The sequence below is a fragment of the Coloeus monedula genome (assembly GCF_965178545.1).
Source record: "Coloeus monedula genome assembly, chromosome: Z".
Classification (NCBI taxonomy): domain Eukaryota; kingdom Metazoa; phylum Chordata; class Aves; order Passeriformes; family Corvidae; genus Coloeus; species Coloeus monedula.
The window spans coordinates 40,249,704-40,271,916 of NC_138822.1; the positions used below are offsets into that span (position 1 = coordinate 40,249,704).

At 39.2% G+C, this 22,213-nt stretch overlaps 1 protein-coding gene across 1 annotated transcript in view; it reads left to right on the plus strand.

Moving 5' to 3' along the window:
- SH3GL2 (SH3 domain containing GRB2 like 2, endophilin A1) overlaps positions 1-22,213 on the plus strand; it is a gene marked incomplete at both ends in the record, with an annotated part of 92,975 nt that overhangs the window by 59,897 nt on the left and 10,865 nt on the right. The window contains 2 exons of the mRNA XM_082302241.1: positions 15,834-15,902; positions 18,094-18,166. Of these exons, the coding sequence (XP_082158367.1) occupies positions 15,834-15,902; positions 18,094-18,166 (142 nt within the window). The remainder of the gene's footprint in view (positions 1-15,833; positions 15,903-18,093; positions 18,167-22,213) is intronic.

The window sequence follows — 22,213 nt, forward strand, 5'->3', positions numbered from 1 at the left end:
ATCCTGTAAAGCTAAGTGTTAAGGATGATGTACCTAGGAAACGGTCATGGTGCTTGCTATCATTGGATTTTGTGTGAATAATTTTTGACCTTCCACATTTTCATTTAGTCTAGAGAATCAAAGTACTATCATTTGCATATTTGGGATGTGCATACCTAAAGCGTAGCTATACTTTCATTCATTCCTTCTTTCCCAGCTTTCATGAACAGCAGTAGGTGTAATTCAGCATGCCACTATGCTACTGCTTCTTACAATTCCATCTTCAGGTCTAAGTTGTCCTCACTGTATCTATCTGACAGAATAGTTATAGTGTAAACTACTTGACTTTCACTTTTGCTGACAGCACTGGGAGACCAGGTGTAGGTGAGTCACCTGGTTTTGCATAGTAAAGGTCCCCTCCTGAGTAGTTTGGAAATATTATTGTCCCAAATGGCAGCCTAGCATCTGAAGGACTTCTGAAGCCAGGCTACTTCTAACCATGAAGGAGGTTGTTTCGCAAATGACTCCCTAGAGTAGACAAAGCTTTTTTGTATTCTTGTTAACCACATAAAATCGTGTTTAAAGCAAAAGACTTACGGCTTTATCTGTGGACTGCTGCCCTATAGTGGTTAAATACTGATTGTATTACATTGTAACAAATAGCAGCTGATAGATACTAATGAAATGTAAAACTGTTGCAAGGTTGGCATTTCTTTAAAAGCTTTTTTCCAAAGTGTCTAACATTGCTGTTTTCTTTTGGGCTGGTATTTCTGGGATCTGGTTAGAACAATGTTATCAACTCCAGTTACTTTTCTGTTAACATAAGAGACTCAAGAATCCAAGGAAAAAGTATATAAAGGATGAGAAGCTTATGAAGAGAACCTCAACAAGATTAATTTAAAATTAGATTACTCATAAGCAGAATGCAGCATTTTTTATAGAATTGGTATAGAATCATAGAATCGTTTAGGTTGGAAAACACATTTAAAATAATGATCAACGGTTTTCTGAACTGTATAAGTCATATGAACTTATATGAACTTATATGTGTACAATTCTTAACCTGGCACTGCCAAGTCCATCACTTAACCATGCTCCCAAGTGCACCATCATTTACATCTGTTGATGGTAACTCAACCACTTCTCTGGGCAGCCTGTTCCAATGCTTGGTAACGCTTGAGGGCACAGCAGTGCTGAGTATACCTGGGGCATGATCCCTTCCCTGGTCCTGCTGGCCACTCAATTTCTCATACAGGCCAGGATGCCTTCTTGGCCACCTGGACACAGCTGGCTCATGTTCAGCTTCTGTCACCAGCACACCCAGGTCCTTTTCCAATGGACAGCTTTACAGTCGTTCTGCCCCCAGCCTGTGGCACTGCCTGGGATTGTGGTAACCCAAATGCAGGACCCGGCACTTCACCTTGTTGAACCTCACGCACTCGGCCTTGGCCCATCTCTCCAGCCATTCCAGATCCCTCTGCAGAACCTCCCTGCCCACCAGTAGACCAACGCTTCTGCTCCGCTTGGTATCATCAGCAAACTCACCAAGGGTGAACTCAATCCCCTCATCTGTCATTAAGATGTTAAAGAGAACTGGCCCCAATTCTGAGCCCTGGGGAACACCCACTGGTGACCGGCTACCAGCTGGATTCACCAGCTCCATTCACCATCATTCTCTGGGCCCAGCCATCTAGCCAGTTTTTCATACAGTGAAAAATGCACTTGTCTGGTTTCTCCCGGAGAATATTGTACGAAATGATGTCAAAGGCTTTGCTAAAGTCTAGGTAGGCAACATCCAGAGCCCTTTCTCCATCCACTAAGCAGGTCAGATGTTTAACACTACATCACTCCTTAACACTGCTGCTTTCCTTGATTCTGTATTTGTAAAACCAGTGGGAATTTTTCTGCTGAGCTCTGTGGTAAAAGGTCAGCTCTGGAAACTACAGCACATTTGCTAAGAAGCAAGTTTTGCTACTGTTCTGCCAAGAAAATTTGTACTTCACAAACATTCTAACTGAAAGACGTGGTGGAGACTGGGATCCTCATTAATCCATCCTTTTACTGATACAGTGTAGGGAAGAATGTGTATGTGCTGAAATCTGGTCGCAGGAGATTACAGGACTTGGCTTAAGTCATGCTCATTCAGTGAAATACCTCACTGTAAAAACATTTCAAAGCCAGTGGCATAACAGACCCACTCACATATGAGAAGAAGTGATGTCTTAAGATGTCTGTAGGGGTACAGTTTCAGCTGTAATACAGGGCTTCCTTGTTTACTGGGTTTCTGAAGACTATGAGCATAAATGAGTTAAAAATATTTTTTAAATTATGTGCACATGTGACACCATCACATGCAGATAACAGTGAAAAATCTGTTCTCCTCATAGACTCAACAGCCTTCAGATGGTACTGTAGAAGATGCAAGAGGCTTCTGCCTGTCACTGAATGCTTTGTGCAGGCTAGTCGAGGATTTTCTCTAGATGGAAGGTTCATTAAGGCAGTTCAAGACCAACAAAGCATATTTATATGTTTAAAGCTGACCACCTCTGTGTATGATTTTTGCTTGTGTGTTTCTTTCAGAAATTAATTTGAATAGAGTATTTTAAAGCAAGAAACAACAGTGTAAAAGATTTAGGGCTTCCCGGGAATTACTTTTTACCTCAGATTGTGTACACTGCTAAGCAGCTTCCAAGGCAGAATAAACCAGTGAAGTATTTCTGTGTTTCTTTTACAACCAACTATAGGTCTGGAGACTTTGTAAGAATACAGAGTCCAACTTATTCTTCCTCTCACATCCCCAAGATAAAACTGTTTGGGTGAAATGAACATGTTAATTGTCTGCAAAATGGACAGTAGCTCTGAACACATGGATAATTAGGCTAATTAATCTCATTCATTAAGAGGCTACTGCTGTATTTTCATTTGTGGTTGTTATGTTTAAATTTTGACATTTTAAACCTCATCTGGTCTGCATTTTTGTTAATTTTTGCTTTTACATCACCACAGAATAAGTTTCATATCGAAAGTTGTGGTAAATTTAATATTGAACATAAATGTTGTACTAAATTTAATTAGCAGATTAACATAAAGGATCATACATGCTTTAATATCCCATGCAGACTGCAACGTGTTTTCATCCTAAAATTCAAGACTTATTTTAATACTTGCCAGTATGGAAAACATGGGGAGGATGGAGGGAAGAAAAAGTTCTACTTTTGCCTCTAGTGTAAGGTGACTGTCTTCTAAAGCATTTCTCATTAGGTTATTTCAAATGGAAGAGGAATCCTATGCATTTCAGAGCTTTATTTTGCATGTCCCTTTTATCTCATTCTGGAAAGTACAAAGATACCTTTTGATGAAATTTAGTACCTCTGGGATAGAACCTGGAACAAAGCAGATCAATGCCTGGCAACACAGTGTACGTGTTTTTAAGAAAACAGATGAAAGAAGAAGAAATGAATCTTCCACTGATAGGGCAGCGTAGAGCATCTGTAAGAATTACTTGTGTCATGAAATGGAAGCTGATTCACGTGTGCTACACCAACTGAAGGGCCTGCCTCCTTTATGCTCTGGTTTCCTTGCTTTTTTCACATGCGCTCTCTTCTTCTGCCAGGCAGTACTCTTTTGCAGATAGCAGATGGTAACTTCTGTGTCTTTTGCAGAAGCTGTAAAGTCTCCATGCATATGTCAAGGACTGTATGATGTGTCTTATGTCAGCTGTATACTACAAAATGGAGAAAATAGGTGTCAGGGAGATGGCTGTAGATGTGGAGGCAGAGTCCATGGGCATGGGCTATAAGGACTGCCTTTACAAGTCTGTTAAAAACAGATGTGGTCTTTCTAAATGGGATGAGACAGGTTTAAACTATTGCTGTGTAACTTAAATTGACATGAATATGCAGCAGTCTTTCTACAAAGGAAGATGCTTAGGATACCTCTTCCTCTGCATTAACATGCTGAAAGAGTCAGGTGGGGTTTTAGCACCAAGTAGTATATATCCACGTCTACATTTCTGTACTCTTAGTTGTGAATATTGCCCCCTTTATGTAGGTATGGTTTTATTCAGAGTGTGCTGTCTAAGAGGTGATTGCCCATTTTTCAGATGAACGTGCCTCTGGTATGGTTTAGGAAGGATGAAATGGCAGCATTTATAAAATCTTACCTTTATTTTTTATGAAGACATCAGTATTTTTCAGACATATTTTATCTCAACTCTGAAAGCAATCTATTTATGTGTGCGTGTGCATGTGCACATTGGAATCTACTTTGCCTATTTTGTTTCCTGCATGGGCTTATGGAGTTTAAGAACACTTTCATTAGGGAGTTTAAAAACACTTTTATTATGAATTATGGACTTCCAAACACTGAGGGCAGGGAGTGGACATAAAAATGGATTAACTGTCAGAAGGCAATTCAGGAAAGAATCTGTTGTCAGTTCTCATATTTTTGTAAAAGTTAAGAAGTGTAAGTAAGCATTTCCATATTTGCTTCTTCCAAATCACTTTTTAAAATTCAAAGTCTTCATTTTTAATGAGCCTGCACAACCAGGTCTTGAAGACTTCATAAACTGCCATAGTTTATTCTCATATACTGTTAAAGTTACAGGGAAAAGGCAGAAGAAAGCAACTGAATTTGTACATGAAGAGGAACATTCTTCTTTTCTGTGAAACGTCAGTATGTATAAAAATAGATCCACAATGGCTCAGAGGTTTGACTGCTATGTAAGACTGAAAGACTGATTGTAGAAGACTGCAATTATCTTGAGGTATTCAAAGGTGTAAATTTCACAAGTTTTGAGCTGGCTGCAGGCCCTTTGACCAAGGACCTGTGTCCTCTGTTGTTTGGGAGTTTTTCTATGCTGCTCTTTTTTAAAATCACATTTTTGTCAGGATTCCATCAAACAAATTGTGAGCTAACATTAGCAAAAATGCCTTTTTCATTTTATCTCTCAGAAATCTGTATATCCCTTCTAGTAGTAAGACACTGCTTTGTAAATTAAAAACTTATTGAAAGGTTCTCATTTTCCTTTGTCACAGGAGCCTCCTTAGAACATAAGTACCTTGAATACGAGCTAGAACCATAGACTCATTACTGCAACTAAGGCAGAGTTTGTTGTGTTGATCCATGTTGCATTATGATCAGATGTGATTATAGTCATAAGCCAGTCAGTGAGATCAATCCTGTTGTATCATTTATTTTCAGGGGGATTTTATGGTCATTTTTCTAATTTCTTTGGTATCTCTTAGATAGCAGTACCTATCAGAGAGCAGCAGGCTCAGCTCTGCTTTTGCTTAATGCAAATATGTTTGTGTAGCTGCCTGAATGTCAGAGGTGCTTCTGGCAGGTCTCTTGTTTGTTCATGCAGGTTTTGTTTCCTTACATTTTAAAATGACCTTTATCATTGGTAGCTGATACACACAGTGTTGAAAGGAGGAAAATTATCATCTTCAAATTTAAATATTAATCCCTAAGGCTGTGGCTATGCCTTCATTTTAGTAGGAAGGGACTCTCTTCCTCCATGCCAGGGATTCTGACAGAAACCGTCTGCTCACCTTGCTGCAGCTGCAGAAGAAAAACTGCCTCTGCTCTGTGTAGCGAGCTCATAACACAATACAGTGTCAGGCTAAGTGGTGCCTCCAGTCATTTTCTTCTTATATCTGAGTATGTTTCATCCAGTTGTAACTCATTCAGTCCCCGTTCTCTTCTTTTTCTCTTGCATACCTCTCAGAAGCACAAAAAGGCATGCCACCATTTCAGTCCATCAAGCGGGTCACCCCAGAAATGCCCAGTGGCTGACAGAGCATTACTGTTGTATTGCAGTGCTCTTCAGCTCCTGAGAACAGGCTTTGGGATATATTGCTCTTACATGGTAAGTTGAGACACAGGACATCATTTTAAAGGGAAGGCATTTGGTTTAATTTATATAGTGCTTATGTAAAAAAAGTTAAAGCCTAAGCAGATTTCAACAATTTCTAAATGTGCTGCTATCAAACTGGAAGTGTTGGATGGGTTTGGCTTGCTCTGTATGTAGTTAATAAGCTATCAACACTGCCAACAGCATAAGAAAATAGTTTGGACTGGCACTTCGCTGTGCTGTGTAGACTGCCTTTTAGATGAAGTAGCAGTAGGAAAACCAGAAATAAAACGTATGTCAGTACTAGCAACAGCTTACAGACAGGTTTTTCCTCACAAACTTATTTTAATGTCTTCTCTTAGACAGATAACAATTAATTCAGTGACAGTTTCCAGCAAACACTTTTTCAAATGTAGCAAGAGCAACTTCACAATAGCACAGTTTGTACAGCTGCTAAATTGATGAATCATATTTAAGCCATGTTTTGTTCTCTTATCCTCTAGCAGCTTCTGAATGTTCCTTGGATTCTCACATTTCCAGATGTTAAAGACTAGGCTGACTCTCATCCTGCAGAAGGCATGTAGACTAATATATATTAGGTAGAGGTGTAAACTACGTCCTAAATGGAATTTAGTTGCTGTAAATTTCTCCTGCTGTTATTTTGCCTGTTCTTTTGGGTTTTTTGTTGGTTTTGGGGGTTTTTTTTGGCCAGATTATGCCCTATTTATTTCTGCTAGACTTTAATTAATTCCTGTATTGAGAGAAAAATTACAACACCCCCAAAACTCTAATGCTCTGTAAAAATGAGCAGTTGATCTGCCTAACAAAATCACGTGTAGTAGAGTCTGCTTTACCAATCAATATTGTTGCATCACTGCTTGCATAATGCTGATCAAATATTTGGGCTCTTTATTGTGGAGATCTTAGCAAGCTGTAGATTGTGCCCTAGCACTCTTTACCTGCTATGACTGTTTTTCACTGCTGTGAAATACTCCAGTGTTTTTCGAAATTGATGTCTAGTACGTATAAGTCAGCTGGATCAGTAGCCAAGACTAAACATTCTTCTTGAGGAGTGAGCATGAGCTCAGCCTCCCAGCTGGCATCTTAAGCTGCTGCTGCAGGAAACACAGTTTTGTGCTGCAATGGAGTAGGTGAGGACAAGTGGTCTGGTGACATAGTTTCAGAAACCATGGGATGGTTCCTGTCACCTGTGCCTGGGTTGCATCTGCTACATGGTAAGGTAGGCATGTGCCAAGTGGAGCAGTGGGATGGAGATCATAGTTTCTGCTGAGTTTAGAAGCCACATGGATTAAGCAAACATGTTAATGTGTGTAGTTGAGCTAAAATGGATCATGGTCCATAAACATGCTCCAGATTAGGATGCTAGCTGGATGGATACCTGGGCTGTGTTCTCTTTGTCTCTTTTTCCACTCCATATATTGTCATATTGTACACATGCAACTCATCTGCCTTAAAGTACAGCAACAAAATTCAAAGCTGCAATTCTACCTACCTAGAGGAAGCAGCTGCCTTTGAAAGCCTCATAAAAATTGCTTTGGAGACATTAGAGAGGTATGGAAGTTTGAATGAATATGTCATTTTATGGTGTACACTCTTTCAAATACAAACCCGATATTTATTCATGATAATAGCATGATAGGTCAGGAGCTGGCAACTGGTAGCATTCCAGATGAGAAAGCTGGTGCTGTGCACCTTTCTAGGAAAGAAACCTGAGAAATCCAGAAATTTTTAGTGGTTTTGGATTAGTTTTGCCACTCTCAGAATTTCCTTATCACCACACAGCTGAATGAGCTGCTTACATTAAAGGAACAGGCATCTACCAAATTTTTTTGGCACTCAGAAATACTGCACAGATGTCTCCTTTCTCTGTGGCACTGCAGTATAGGGCAGGGCTCCCACTACTGCTGTGTGGTGAACTTGTAAGAAATGTGGGTCTGAATCCAGATCCCTTTGCACAGAAGTAAATCTTGTGGGCATTTTATTATCCACAGGTTCACTATAGAGACTGATCAAATCATGGTACTGTTGTCATCAGAAGTAGAGATACCATACAGGAATAGATTCTCTGCTCCTTTTCTGTACTGCAAAAAACCAGAGATCGTCATGTCTTCCAGCCAGCACAGCCACCTTTTTAATACCAACTTCTTTTTCTCGTACTGGTGTCCTGCTGGGGACAGAGAGTGTTGAAAAAAAGCACACAGTGTTCTGACTGTCTTCAGCTCTCTGTCAGCTTTTGAGCTTCTGCCAGCTTCTCTTTGTCAGCTCCCAAGGCCACTCTAAACTTCAGAGGTGCTGGAGTTGTGACCAGCTTTCTGGCTGAACTTAAACTTTGCAGAGAGCCAGCCTCCTGTAGTGTGTGTTTGGTAAACAGGAGAGACTTCAATAATAAGTTTAAATGCATGAAATTAATTCTGTTATCATGGATACATTGCCATGTCTCAGCTATCAGCCCACTTCTGTGACTGGCATGCATAACATTTATTTCAATTTTTGTCGGCCGGAGGGTAATGCCTTCCTCATCTGTCATGGTGGGTGCCTCTAGACAGGGACTTCCCTTACAGAGATGCAGCACAGGGCAGTACTACACCAGTGCTTCTTCAGCAGTGCCTTCCCTGCCCTCACCCAGCTTTATTTCACTCACCAGAGGACAGCCTCCGGTGTAATGCAGCAGCATAGCAGCAGAGACTCTGCAGTAACTCCTGTCAGTGCAGAAGCCTGCGGCATACTTTCATATTGTGCGCTAGTGCTGAATGTGAATGACTTCTCCTGTATTGCTGGAGTTGCAGAAATTCTGCAGTATGGGCCTTGGTAGTAGTTACAAAGCAAAAGGCTAGATCAAACTGAAGAACAGATTGTTCCAGCCACCCTCTTCCCTCCCCTTTGACAACTCTAGCTGAAGATTAAAAAAAAAAAGGATTGAATCTAAGTGAAAAGAGTACGAACACGGGGCAGGTTCACAATGCATATTTCTTACCACGTAATGATGCTGAGGTTTGGATCCTGACCTTTATGTATCCTTCTTGAGGAGAAATCGTTCCACTGAGATATTTTACTTTTGCTCCACACTGGCATTACTGGAGAGCTTATCCCACAAAGAGTTTCATTCATGGTTGACAGGCTTTAGCAATGGCTTGTCTTTCACACTGACAGTTCCTGTGTCTTACATATGTCACATCTATAGCCAGTTTCCCTGGCTTTGTGACCTGCCTTCAGACTGTTAGTGGAACTAATAAACAGGGCTGTGGGCCCTACTACTAGCAGCTGTGAGGACTAGCAAGGCCAAGCTATTGTATAAATATAAAGGGTATTTAGAAGATGCTTTGTGAGAGAAGAAGGCAAGCCTTTTAGAGTCCAGTCATAGCCTTCCCTGCTTGAGTTTCCAAAATTCAGTTTACTTCCTGGTCTTTGAATAGTGGACTTTATTGTTCACACTCTGAATCCAACAGCAGAGTCAAGGGAACTTTTAAGGGTGAATAAAGCTAGCCAGCCTGTGGCTAGTTTGGTGTTGTGGTGGAACAGGCAAGCAAACAAAGATTTCTAGCTGGAAGAAAGTGATTTCAGTGTCATTAGGGGACAGACTATATTATTCCCTGATTAAATATATCTACTGAGTGACAGAAGGAAAAAAGAAAAGATGATCTCAGGCTTGTCTGGCAGATGCGTACCTAAATACATCACGAACATTTCTGTTAGATATGCTGCTGATGGCAAGCAGCACCAGGTGCAAATTAATGCTAACCATTTTCCCATGTGCTTTGCAAATGCATTTCTTACTTTTGCCAAGGAGAAAGCAAAGCCTCAATGACATGATCAAAGTCTCAATGAAAACAGGAGATAAAAATTAAGTTCTCTGGAGATTCTTAGATCTCTAGGTTTTTTTACTTGAAATATCACACTGTCTTCATGACCCATTACAGCTTCTGTGATAGGAGTGGTATCACTGTGCTCCTTACAGAGCAGCAGTTCTGTAAGGCAAGGATCTTCTGCTGCTGAGCTCCAGCTGGCATGGTGGCCTGCCATTGTGGCTGTACAGCTGAAGAAGAGGAATTTACTAATGAAATGGACTTTGCTGTAACTTAAATGTACGTGAAATTTTCATTTTACTAGTGAAGTGGCTTTTTTGTATTCTCATGTATTCTGTTGACAGTCTCCATTTTTCACAAATTGCTTACATATTTCAAAGAAAAATACAATAAAACTAAAATAATTTTAAATGCAGCATTGAGTGTGATAAGCTTTCCTTGTGAAATCTGTTGTATTTAATGGAAGTGTGGGGTTTGCTCACTTTCACTAACAAATAACAACAGTGTGAATGTAAGGCTTATCACACACTTCTGGCTCTTGTGAGATTATCACAATTGCTGAGTTTCCTGAAGTTTTCCAAAACTAATGATACTGGATCATTTGGCTTGTAAATGAGGACTACCCTCATTTAGATGGTTATTCTGGAAAAATTGAGCAAGATCACTCTACATCAGCTGAAATCCTTTTCAGTACATGATAAGGTGCTGTGAATCAACACTGATGTTTTCTTCAGCCTCTTAATGTTTCTGATATAAGGTGTCTCCATATTAATCTGGAAAACTCCTTCTTTTATTCTATATTTTGATGCCAATTGAAAAAGAAGAACTCTTAAAATGCAGCTAATTTACACATGCTTTTGTGGTGGGTTTTTCTTATAGTTTCTATTCTAATTTATCTGAATAAGCAGAAAAGCTCCTCTCTTGCTGACTGTTATTGCTGAGAGTGTAGTTTGCCACAAGATGTTTCCTAAGCTACAGAGAGCTAGGGTCATGATCATAAATCTAAATTGCAGATGTCACATGTTTTCCGTGGTAATAAATTCTGATACCATAAATGCCAAACAATGCAGGATCATCCAGACACAAAAATTAGCCTGCAAGTGGCAGTTTTTTTCTTACTCTAGTGTGTGAAGTGATAGAATAAAAAAATGTTTTGGTTAGAGACTGTGAGGTTTTTTTAAATAAAAATGTTCCTTTTCAAATGTTTTCTTCTGAAAAGCCTGCAATGTTGGCAAATCTTTACCACATATACACAGACTTCTTCCCATTAAAATACTTTCTTTTGAAAGTCAGCTATATCTTCCTTGTGTTTGAAAAGCTCAGAAAGCATCACAGCATTTTAGAGCCTTTCTGAAAATCCTTAACAAACCTTAAGATAATGCTGTCACTGTGCTTCCTTATTGTGACAGAAAAAACTCAAAATGGCAAAAATGGCATGGAAGAACTTTAGAAACCTGTGGAAGAAATGCTGAGCAATCAGGAATGAGAAATCAACAGAGTGACTTGAATTTAATGAGCATGAACAACGGAAAGCATTATTTTTCTCCATTCTGAATTTGTAACTTCATTCATTACTCCTTCCCATAGCTTTCATATTAATAAAAATTTTCCTTCTACCACCCTGTCCACTGTGTGACAATTTGATAGGACTATGCTGTCAACAGCCTTCCTTTGAGGAATAGAAGGTATGTGGCATGGATACGTATTTGGACGCAATAAGGAGACTGTTACTTTTCGGACTTACTGTGGTATCACCGCCTTGCAAACAGGGCATTCAATTTGCATCATAGGAAAAGGCAGTGTATTGTGTTGGTAATCTATTAAAAGCTGTTTTTCTACTCCTGTATAGAAACAAAGCTGCTATCTATACATGCTGCCAAATTAGTATGTTATTAAATTCATCAAGCTGCAAACTCAGGTGGCAACTAGTGTATTTTAATGCTGATCTCACTGCATTTTCAAATTTGGGTAGTGTCATATCATACTCTGCAGGGGTTTCTGATCACAGTTGTTTGACCTGGGAATTGTTCAGAACTCTGGTACAATGCAGTGTTCTGGAATAGATGTTTAATGCGTTTGATTTGTATTAATATCTTGTGAGTTGTGAGAGATGACAGCATCAGAGTCACATCTTTAGAGGACTGCGGTATGAGGCATTGCGTAAGTAAGTGATCATCAGTGTATTCTCTAAAAGGTAACTGGAATTTTCAAGATATTCATAGTGACTGCACAAGCATTCTTTTGTCCTTTGATATGCTGCATCATAACATGGCAACACACCAACAACAACAAAAAAAGGTTATTTGCACAAATATATGAAAAATGGTACAAATGGCTTACAAGTTTTGTTTTTCACATGAAATCCATCTACCAAACCTCATTCCTCTTACTATGGCTTATGTTCCAGCTCCTGTGAACATTTACCAAAATCTGTGCTTTTAATATTAACTGCTGGGGAAAAGAAAAAAAATGTTTTTTTCCTCTAACTGTAGGAAACAGGCCAAATTTTTTTGTTCCTGCTGAAACCATGCTGACCAGCAGATGTCAAATTCATGTTCTGCCTGGGTGGGAATAGGATCTTTATAAAACTGGGATTTGCTCTAAGGAACTCTATAGCACTGTTTTTCAGTGAAATAAGGTATGAAGATCCCAACAGTAAAACATGACATTTTTAGGGGTAGAAGAAGTCTGTATATTCTTGATTCATAAAAATATTTTCAGAATACCCACTCCTTCCTTAAAAAGATTAATTTTAAATCTGTTGTAAAGCAAGAACCAAAATGTTGAAACCTTGAAATGATGTAGCAAGGGAGACTTAGTTTCTGGGTAGCTGTAGCTGTTAGCAGACAGTGTTCCTGAGAGCTTCTGAAATTTTTGGCACAAGAGCAGATCCTGAGCTGATGGAAGCTGGCATGGTTTCATGACCTATGATAATCAAATCTGACTATCTTAGGTATTGATGGAGTGGTAGCCTTAGTGAAATGCTTTAACAGTTGATTTGGAGGATGAATATAAACAGACTGAAAAATATGTCTAAATTTAGTCAATACTACTAGAATGGCATAGATGTGGGCCCTATTGCAAATGCCTTTTTCAGGCCCAAAGGTTCCACCTGATCTCTTTTGATTCTGGCCTTAAAAGGTGGTGATACCCTCTGTGCTGGTTTGGCCAAACTTAGAAATATATCCTCTGAGAGAAGCAGGCCACAAACCACTGCTCCCCCACTAGGTTTGGGAAAAATCGAATTTTCCTCAAAAGAAAGTGAAAGAGATAAAAACTATTTATTTAACAAACACACAGGAAAAAAAAATAATGCTAAATAATATAATCTCTCGCTGTGGAGAGAAAAACCTGGGAAAATTTCAGAGTCCTTCCATAGTCTCTCTCTCTCCCCCTCCTTGGAGCTGGAACGGGTTGGTGGGCCCCCCTCCAGGGCCAAGGCCTCAGTGGAAATTCCTCCTGATGTATTGTGATGTTGAAACCGTCCAGCAGAGAAAAAGGGAAAAAAATGAAGTCCCAGGGAAACAGAAGTTCAACTTTTGTTGAAAAGGAGCTGAAAAACTGGCCGAAAGCTGACTGGAAAACAAGCAGGCTGCTTCCCCCCTCCAACTCTGCAGAAGCAGACAGGTTTTATCTTTGTGTCTTTGGAACATGAAAACAAACTGCTTTGAAAAAGTACACTTTTCTCTCTCCCCTCTCAGGCTCAGTTTAAAGGCATAGAAAGGCATATATACTAATTTCTGGGCATAGTGCAGCAATAGGGAATACAACATCAAGTCACCCCAAGACACCCTCTTTCAAGCAGATCATACCCTTCTGCCCCAAGGGGCAAGAACAGTTGAGGGTTTAACATTTTATCCTTAAATTTGAATTCTTAATTTGAGTTCTCCTCTCTGACTGCTTGAGTGACGGTTGTCTTCAAGGAAAAAAAAAAAAATCAAAACCAAACGGTATTTCAATTTTTAAGTGGGATTTTGGTTCAGCTGTTTTTTTCCTGAGGTCTGCCAGTGTTTCTCCAAACCAGAGGTTTGTCTGGCTAATGGAGGTGAACACAGTTCCTTGAGGGCCTGTGATGTAACTACCCCGAGAGAAGAGACTCCCAGCCCCAGAGGGGCTGAAGGCTTAACAGTTCATCTCTCTCTCCTTTGGCTCACCCTTGTTTGTAACAGTACTTGACACAGAGCTTTACAAATTAATTTTCTGCTTAGTACATAGTTTTTTTAGCCACCTTAAATGAATGACTCTTGATGGTAATTGTGAGCCTAATATTGACAAGGTGACCAAAAACTGAAAGCAAGTTTAGAAGAGAGGGATGACCTGTCTTTTTGACTTCACAGTAACCACTCCAGCAATCTGTAGGGTTGTGCTTTTAAGAGTGTCATACATTCCTCAGCTAGAGTAGTGATGAATATGAAAGAAAGGAGCAATCGCTATCGTTTATAGATGTGAATTAGGATGTTTAGGGTATCTGTGGGGATAATAAGCCATGTCTTTGCAAATCCTCATCAACTATGAAAATATTTCAAAATGATGAAATGTAGAGCTACAGCCAAAAAGGGCTGGGAGTTTAATTACCTTTGTATCCTTAGAGTTGAACTACAAGTATTAAAATTTATCTTAAATATTTAAGTGCTAGCATATTAGCGTACTGTTATTTTCAGAGATCTGAAATCTTGATGGTAGGAAGCTCCTGTGTCGATTTAGCTATATTATCTGTGGAAGGATATCCATTTGCAGAAGATTCATTCATGAAACTAAAAATGAATACAAACTTTTAGGACACTGAAACTATCCCTTGTCCACTACTCCTAGCAGTACTGTGTTTGAATATTTTGTGGCACTTCACTCATCTCTGTAAGGCACAATTTAGTAATACAGACCACAAAAATTCATTTGTGTTCAAGTTATTGATAAGAGGGTGTCTATATGGTTTTGCATATCTCTTTTGCACAGGAAAGAAGGGAGAAATACAGTTCCTTCGTTTTTCCATAGTATTGTTGTTTCATTAATGCACCATTTGGGCTACTAATTTGTGAGAAAACAAACAGAGCTGATAGCTATTTCCTATTGCATAGATAATTACAGCCTGCATTAGTAAGTGCTTGGCCATGATGCACTTGCAGTTTTGTTGTAGTGAACTGGAGTGAATTTAAAATTATTCAGATGTCTGGATTTTACTAATTGCATGTGAGTGACTGGTGGTATTCCTCCTCTTTATACTAAAAAATACTATGGAAGACTTATCACAGTGGTTAAAACCAAGAGGGGGAAAGTGCAGTTTTTCTTTTCTTTCTTCTTGTTTATTGCTGGAGTCACTTCACTGAAATCAGTAGTTAATAACTCATATGTCTGATTAATTTCTTATGACAAGTTCCACCATCCCAGTGAAAGATTAGTATATTCACTGGATCATGTGCACCTGACTTGAAGGATTATACCACTAAAGGACTTTGTGACTGACAATGTAATTGCTAAAATCCATTTTGAATGTTGCTGCATAGCAGTTTCCTTTCAAGTCTGTTATTGTCAGTATTACTGACTGTAAAGGGAAACATAGTTCAATGTATTACATTGTATCAGGGAAATGAAACAGTAGCACAATATAATTTTCCAACTAGTTTTCAAACTGAATATTTTATAAAAAACCCATAGTATTCGCTAAAGTCATACTACCAGAGTTGTCTTTCTTTCTTTCTTTCTAGATAAGTGAGTTGGGTATTTTATATATCATTTACGTAACACTCAAGATCTTTCATGGTGTGAATATAGGGGTTTTTTTAATCAATCTCTCTATCTTTCTCTCTGTCTATCAAGTTTATATATAAACCTTTGATTTTTACTACTTCTGGGTTGAGTCAGTATCTGAGAGTTCTCAGGCATGGGTGCCTCTTGCGTTCTGGATGGCTAGAGCCTGGCCTTGGGAGCTTCTTATTGCTCTCTGCTTAGGTATGGTTTCTATCCTTGGTCAAAGATTGTGTCTCTGAGGCTTAAGCAGTAATATTTTATTTCTGAGTGTTTAACTTCAGAGTGTGTTTGAAACAAGTTTTTCAGAAGGAATAAGTGTGATGGTTGTACTGACTTAACAGGAAAAAATCCTAGCATTTCTACAAGGAAATGTCGTAGCTAGATTTTTCAGTTGTTGCTGAATCTGTTTATTGTTCTTATTTTAATTGCAGAAAGTGAGTGAAAAAGTAGGAGGTGCAGAAGGAACCAAGCTAGATGATGATTTCAAAGAAATGGAAAGGGTAAGTCTAAATACAGATGCATATATTCATTATTACCAAGAATTTTTTCTTTCTAGGACAGGAATTTCAAAGGTTTTGTCCCTGAGTCACTCAGAGAATTTTGAAATACTCAGCTTTTATTCAGAGTTTTCCATTTTCTATTTCTTTTTGTTTTCTGACCAAGGGATATGTAATGTATGGCACTCTATAATGCAAATATTTCATTCAGAGATTGAGGCTTAAGTCAGCTACAAATTAGCTGTATTTAAACCATTGCAGAGGACCTCTGAAAACTGAGTCTGTTTACAAGATGGCTATTTCAGTGGCAAGGGTGCTTGTAATTCTCAGCTCCTTGATTATCAAGGCACTGGGCATGACAGTGGCACTGGGATATTCATTCACAGGTTCAGAGGTCCTGTTAGGCAGTCTTCACTGGCCAAATGCTTCAGGTAGATGGGGCTAACCCTCCAACAGGCTGCTTGGTGAGGCTGGCAGTGACAGCGCTGAGTATCTTAGTGGAGAGGAAAAAAAAAGAAAAAAAAGCCACACCTGTGGGTGGCAGTGATAGTATTTCACCTGAAAGGATCAATAGGGGCAGGGTTTTTTCAGGCTTCAACTTTGAAAAGTACTGTCAAATCTTGTAATAAAAACTTGTGCTATGAGATTTGTAAGGTGTGTATCTGATATATAACTCTGATTAAGAGAAGAAGAAGCTGTTTATCTGTACCTTTGTATAATGAGGTGGGGAAAAAATCTTGGATGGAAAATAAAGGACATATCCTTTGTGCTTCTTACAGAGAAAGTACAGAGTTGGGTTCTCCCCTTCCTCTCAGCTTCTGTTTGAATGGGTTGCAAGTATAGGCATTCCCACTGGAAGATGTTAACAAAGATACAGAAAACTAGTGTAAAGTTTAGAGTGGAAAACAGGACATCACAACAGCCAGGTGTGAGTCCCATATCGTGCTTGGCATGGGTTGGCAGCCCAAGAGATAGGAGCACTGAGAGCTGAGAAAGAAGTGGTGTAAACTTATCTGTTGCCTCCACACTCCCCACCTGGCCCTGTGCCCACTGCCAGCTTTTCTGCAGGCAATGGACATAATCCTTCTGTATGTCCCTGGCCTTCTGTTCTCTCACCCCCACTATCCTCTGCAGCCTCCTAACCATTTCTGCGTTCCCTGCCAGGCAGTTCAGCAACTTATTCACCCAAGTCTGGCAGACCTCTCCTGCTTCTCTGTGTAAAGGATAGAGCAAGACCCGGCAGATGGCAGTGACAACAGGAAACAGGAAAGACATCATGACAGCCTGATGCAACCAACCTATCTCAGGTGTTCTTTTTTAAAATAGGAACTTGCCATTATGGTAAAGGAGTTCACTCTGTGGGACACAAGCTACCCTGAAGAGAAATGCAATGTGTCCTCATAAATACAGAGTACAGGACATTACAGGGATCCCCAATCTGCCAAAGCAGCATTTATTCTTTGAGACCTGATTCTGAGAGTGAGAATAGTTGCATACTTTGCAACATTCGTCTAGGAAGTGGATAGGAACTGCTTTCTGAGAAAGGAAGACTTCTTAATACAGAAGAAAGTAGAAGAAAGTAATGCTATTCAGTTCTAAGTATTTTAGAATCCTAAATATAGGAATCAGCCAGGGGGAAATGGTCAGTGCATTCATGCTGATAGGTTTCTTGAAACTGGAAACTGAGTGATATTTAGTCTTCCTTACCCCAATTTTACCAGACCTTGCTCTGGAAGAGGTAAACAGCCCATTTTATTGTTAGTGGTTGATTTTGAGTGACTTCTACTTCCTTTCTGGCAGTTATTAGGGGATCAAAGATAGCCAGCTATCCAAAAAGTTGTCAGCGACTGTTCTATCAAAAAGTTTATACCCAGGGTTATATAAAGAATTAGCACTGTGCAGTGATCAAATGTATCAATAATGCTGTACAATGTATCAAATTCCTAATACATCCTGAGGTACTCTGTATTGATGGCCTTACTTTAGAATGGATCTGCTATAAACTGAAATGGTAGACTCACGCTTTAGTAGTTTTCCAGGTATTATCACCATTCTGGTACCAGGGCTGTTCTGAAGTACATAAAAATAAAATTGTAAGAAGAGTTAAAAGAATTTATAAGAATAAAATGAGAGAAAAACTTCTTCCTTTTTTCTAACTTTCATGTTTCTTTTTGTTTAACCCTCTGTCTTTTAGAAAGTGGATGTTACCAGCAGGGCAGTTATGGAAATAATGGCAAAGACAATAGAGTATCTTCAGCCAAATCCAGGTAACCTAATTTCACAATTTTACAATTTTGCAGCACTTTTTGAAAACACTCTTTCTTACCAGTATAAAGTCTGACAGATCTCATCCTCACTGGTGTAATTAAGGCTGACACAAAATTGGTGAAGTTACCGTGAAGTAAGCAACAGAGATGAGTACAGACCTCTATGTTAGGCTGTCATGGTGAATGGAGACTGGCTTTGGAAGGCTTGTTTTCCTTTTGACTCTTCTTACTTTGGGTAATTGGGCAGCACATGCCCACCAACCAGGTGCATTTACTCGTAGGAGCCTGTGTGTCAGCAATGTGAGCCTGGGGGCCTCCCCTGAAGCTGGTGACAGCTGTGGACTGCCCAGGGCAGCAGGGCAGTGCCTGCAGCCAGCGCCCGTCCCACAGCTCCAGCCAGGAGTGGCAGCCACTGGGGCAGCCCTGACATCAGGCACCACCCTGGGCATGGGGCAGCTGAGGCCCCGCAATCAGCCCACACATGGGGACCAGGAGAGGCACAGTAGGAGTGTCTGCAGAAGACAGCTCTTTCTTTTACCTTCTCAGTCATTCACCATGTGAAGGAAAGGACCAGGCAGTCCTTGCAGACCACAGTAAAAAAGGCAAAGTTCCAAAGCAATTTCCTTCATGGCACAAGAAGAGATACCACTTCTCCTTCTCCTCTGGACCTCTGGCAATTTCCCATCCTTATTACAGAAAAGGGATGGTGCAAAAGAGCTTTTGATGTCATACCGGAGAAAAGGACAGAAAATCAAGTGTTATCAGACATGTCTAAACTGAACCCTCAAAATAGAAACCAATGAGTCTTTTCCATGGGGAGATGGAACAACATGTTCAATTGGGGTCATGGAGAATTACATGTTTCTCTTTTGCCAAAGGTTTCTTGCAAGGAGGGGTGATCTGGACCTGGAATAAACAAGTAAACCATTACATTGTATAATACAGAGACTTCTGTAGTGATCTAGGAACATAAGTGTTTTGATACTAGCGGAAGTCAGTGCCAGCATCACTAATAAGGTCAATGGAGTTAGCTTGTGATAAATCACAAAATCACAGAATATGCGGAATTGGAAGAGACCCTCAAGGATTATTGACTCCTGGCCCTGTGCAGCACCATCCTCAAGAGACACACCATGTGCCTGAGAGTGTTGTACGAACACTTCTTGAACTCTGTCAGGCTGGTGCTGTGACCACTTCCCTGAAGATAAAATTAGGCCCTCTATCTACCATAAGTATCTTAGAGTTTCATGGAACTACAAACAAAATTCACTCAATCACACTGAGAAATTTTATTCTTAATAGCTAAAATAAATTTGAACTGCTGTGAAATATTTCAGCTCCAGTGTGGTATGCTGAAGGACTTGTTGCTGGTACAGATTAATTAGAGATATTTTTATGTTAGACCACAGAAGAGAAGATAATATTTTGATGATGCTTGAAAAAACTAAAAAGGAGAAGTAGTATTTACAAGTTCAAGAACAGCTAGAGAGAAAATAATGATGACTAGAACAGTTTCTATGTCAGCAGATGAAAGTCTCTGTATGATTTGAGTCTACAGCTTCATTGCTCATCATAAGAAAATACTCTGCAGGAAAAGCAACAGGATTGGCAAACATTATGGGGATAGTGATAAAATTGTTAACTGCTGTCAAACTGCTGTTAAGCAACACTGTGTAGACTGAGTTCAGTTCTTCTCTGACTGCCTTCCTGACACAGCTGAGTGGTTATGATTGCTGTGAATCGTGAAACAAGCTCACAGCAAAAGCAGAGAGCAAAATTTCTGCAAGTAGCTAAGGGTGTGATTTCAGGCAGGTGTAAATTTGGAGTGCTGCCTGAAAGAACAGTTTCCATAGTCTAGCTACATATCCCTTCATCTGCTTGTGGCATGTGCAAGTAGAATCAAAAATTAAAAATCATAATAGGCAGGAGGAAGATTTACTTTCATGCCTATATAATGAGATCGTGTTACTCATTCTACAAGTAAGAGGAAAGGAGGACTAAATCTTTTCAGTATTTATCTGATCTTAGATTGTTTTATGTCAGTTGCAAAATGGCTCCCTAGAGTGAGAAGAATTGTAATTTATTTTTTCAATAAAATAAAAATTTTTCTCCTTTAAAATTCTCCCTACAACTATATTACCTTTTACATGGGTCACCAAAAATACCAGTTTTCAGTATTTTCCATTTTCTTTCTCACTTTCACAAAAATTAGGAATATTACATTGGGAAAACAGAGGGAATTTAATTTAAAAAAACCAAACCAAAACAAGCCATGAACAGGAAAGAAACCATTTAACAGCAGTATTTTAAAGATTAGAAGTTTACCTGGGTTTGGTAGGAAGAAGAGGAGTTGGGATGTAGCACACATTCCTTGATATATAAGATGTGCCTGGAAAACACTTGGATAACATAATACTGTGATACTACAGATCACTTGGGTCTGTGGTGTTTTGAAACATCAGTAAAAGAAGTATGCCTCATTGTCTAACTTTTGCTTTCTACTCTTACCTTGTTGTCCAAAATATAGCCACTTCATTTTTTATATTCCCTCTTACACTTCTTTCTTTAATTTCTGAAAATACTCTCATTTGTTCCTGATTTAATTCAGCTTGCTGCCTCCATTCCTCTGACTAATCTTGACTGTGCCTTAGTTTCTTTTGTGTTTCTGTATTTTCTTATTCCCACCATCATTTCAATGACATTTAACTTTGTTAAAATGCAGTTTCTTATACTGAACTGACTGTTGTTTTTTAGTGGGTAGAAACAGAAGGCATCAAGAAATTCAGATGTTGACAAGCATAATCTGATGGCACTCAAGGGTAATGGGAAAACTAACAAAAACATAATCATGTTAAAAATGTTAAAAATATGTTGTCCTTTCATAGCTGCTTCTCAGGCAAAATAAGTACTGTGAGACTTGCCTGATTTTCCTGTGTCTGTTTCCATCTCTGTCTCTGTGTTAACAGATACATAAGCTGCAAAGTCAAACATACTCAACAACAAGAATTCTTTCTTGATATGCACTTTTAACAATAAATATATGAAAAACATTTGTTGACTCCAGTCTGCTAATACTATGTTTTGCTGCAATAATGTGTGCAAGGTTGGATTTTGACCAATGAAATCAGCGCACAACTGTGTGAACTACTAATGTTTTGTAAACAGAAATACTAACTTTTAAGAGCACCTTCTAAAGTCAAGCATTTGCAAGGGGGAAGGTAGAGATATTCATAGCTGTCCTTCAGTAGCACAAACAATAATGTAGTTAAGAAACATGCTCTGAGTCCACATTGCTGACAATATGAATTAGCTGGCAAAATTTGAAGCCAAATGGCATTAATTAATTCACTCTCTTCAGGCCATTCACATGCCGTTGCAAAAATTCACTAAAGTACATCAGCAAACAAATTAATTCTTTTATGTTTGCTGTCTGTTTTCACCAATTATGGTACTTGTGTCCTTTGTTTTGATCTTCAGTTGTGTGTCTGAAGTAAAATGCAAGCCAAAGTACAATTGAAAACCTTATTGAAGTAGGAGTTTCCCTAAATCCCCATAAAAAGCAAAAAGTGTTGCAAAGGTTGCTGCACATCATATTTGGGGACATAGGCCGCCTTTAATATTCTACAACAGAAAAACTTTCAGACATTTAAAAAATGGGGGATACCACAGTTTAATCTTGAGTGTACCTAGTCTGAACTTTCCTTTGAGGGGAAGGCTGGCTCAATCTGGCATCCATCTGGTACCTAGGGATTTTAAGATAAAGAAGAATTTGGAATATGTTAAAGATTTTCTTCTCTGTCACGTCTGTCTTGGGGGTGTTCCTGGGCTTACTTCTGTCCAAGTCATTTCAAGGGAAGCTTTGACTTAGAAGTTCAGGACAGAGACTCCTCTCTAGTCTGCCAATAAAATAAAAATGGTAATGACCAACAACATTTCATTCCTTTGCTCTAAGAAGAACTAATGAAAAACAGGGCTTAGTCCTAAACCTATGTAGTGTCTTTAAAGTACATTTTAAGTCACTCAGATAAATGTAAACACAAGAATGCA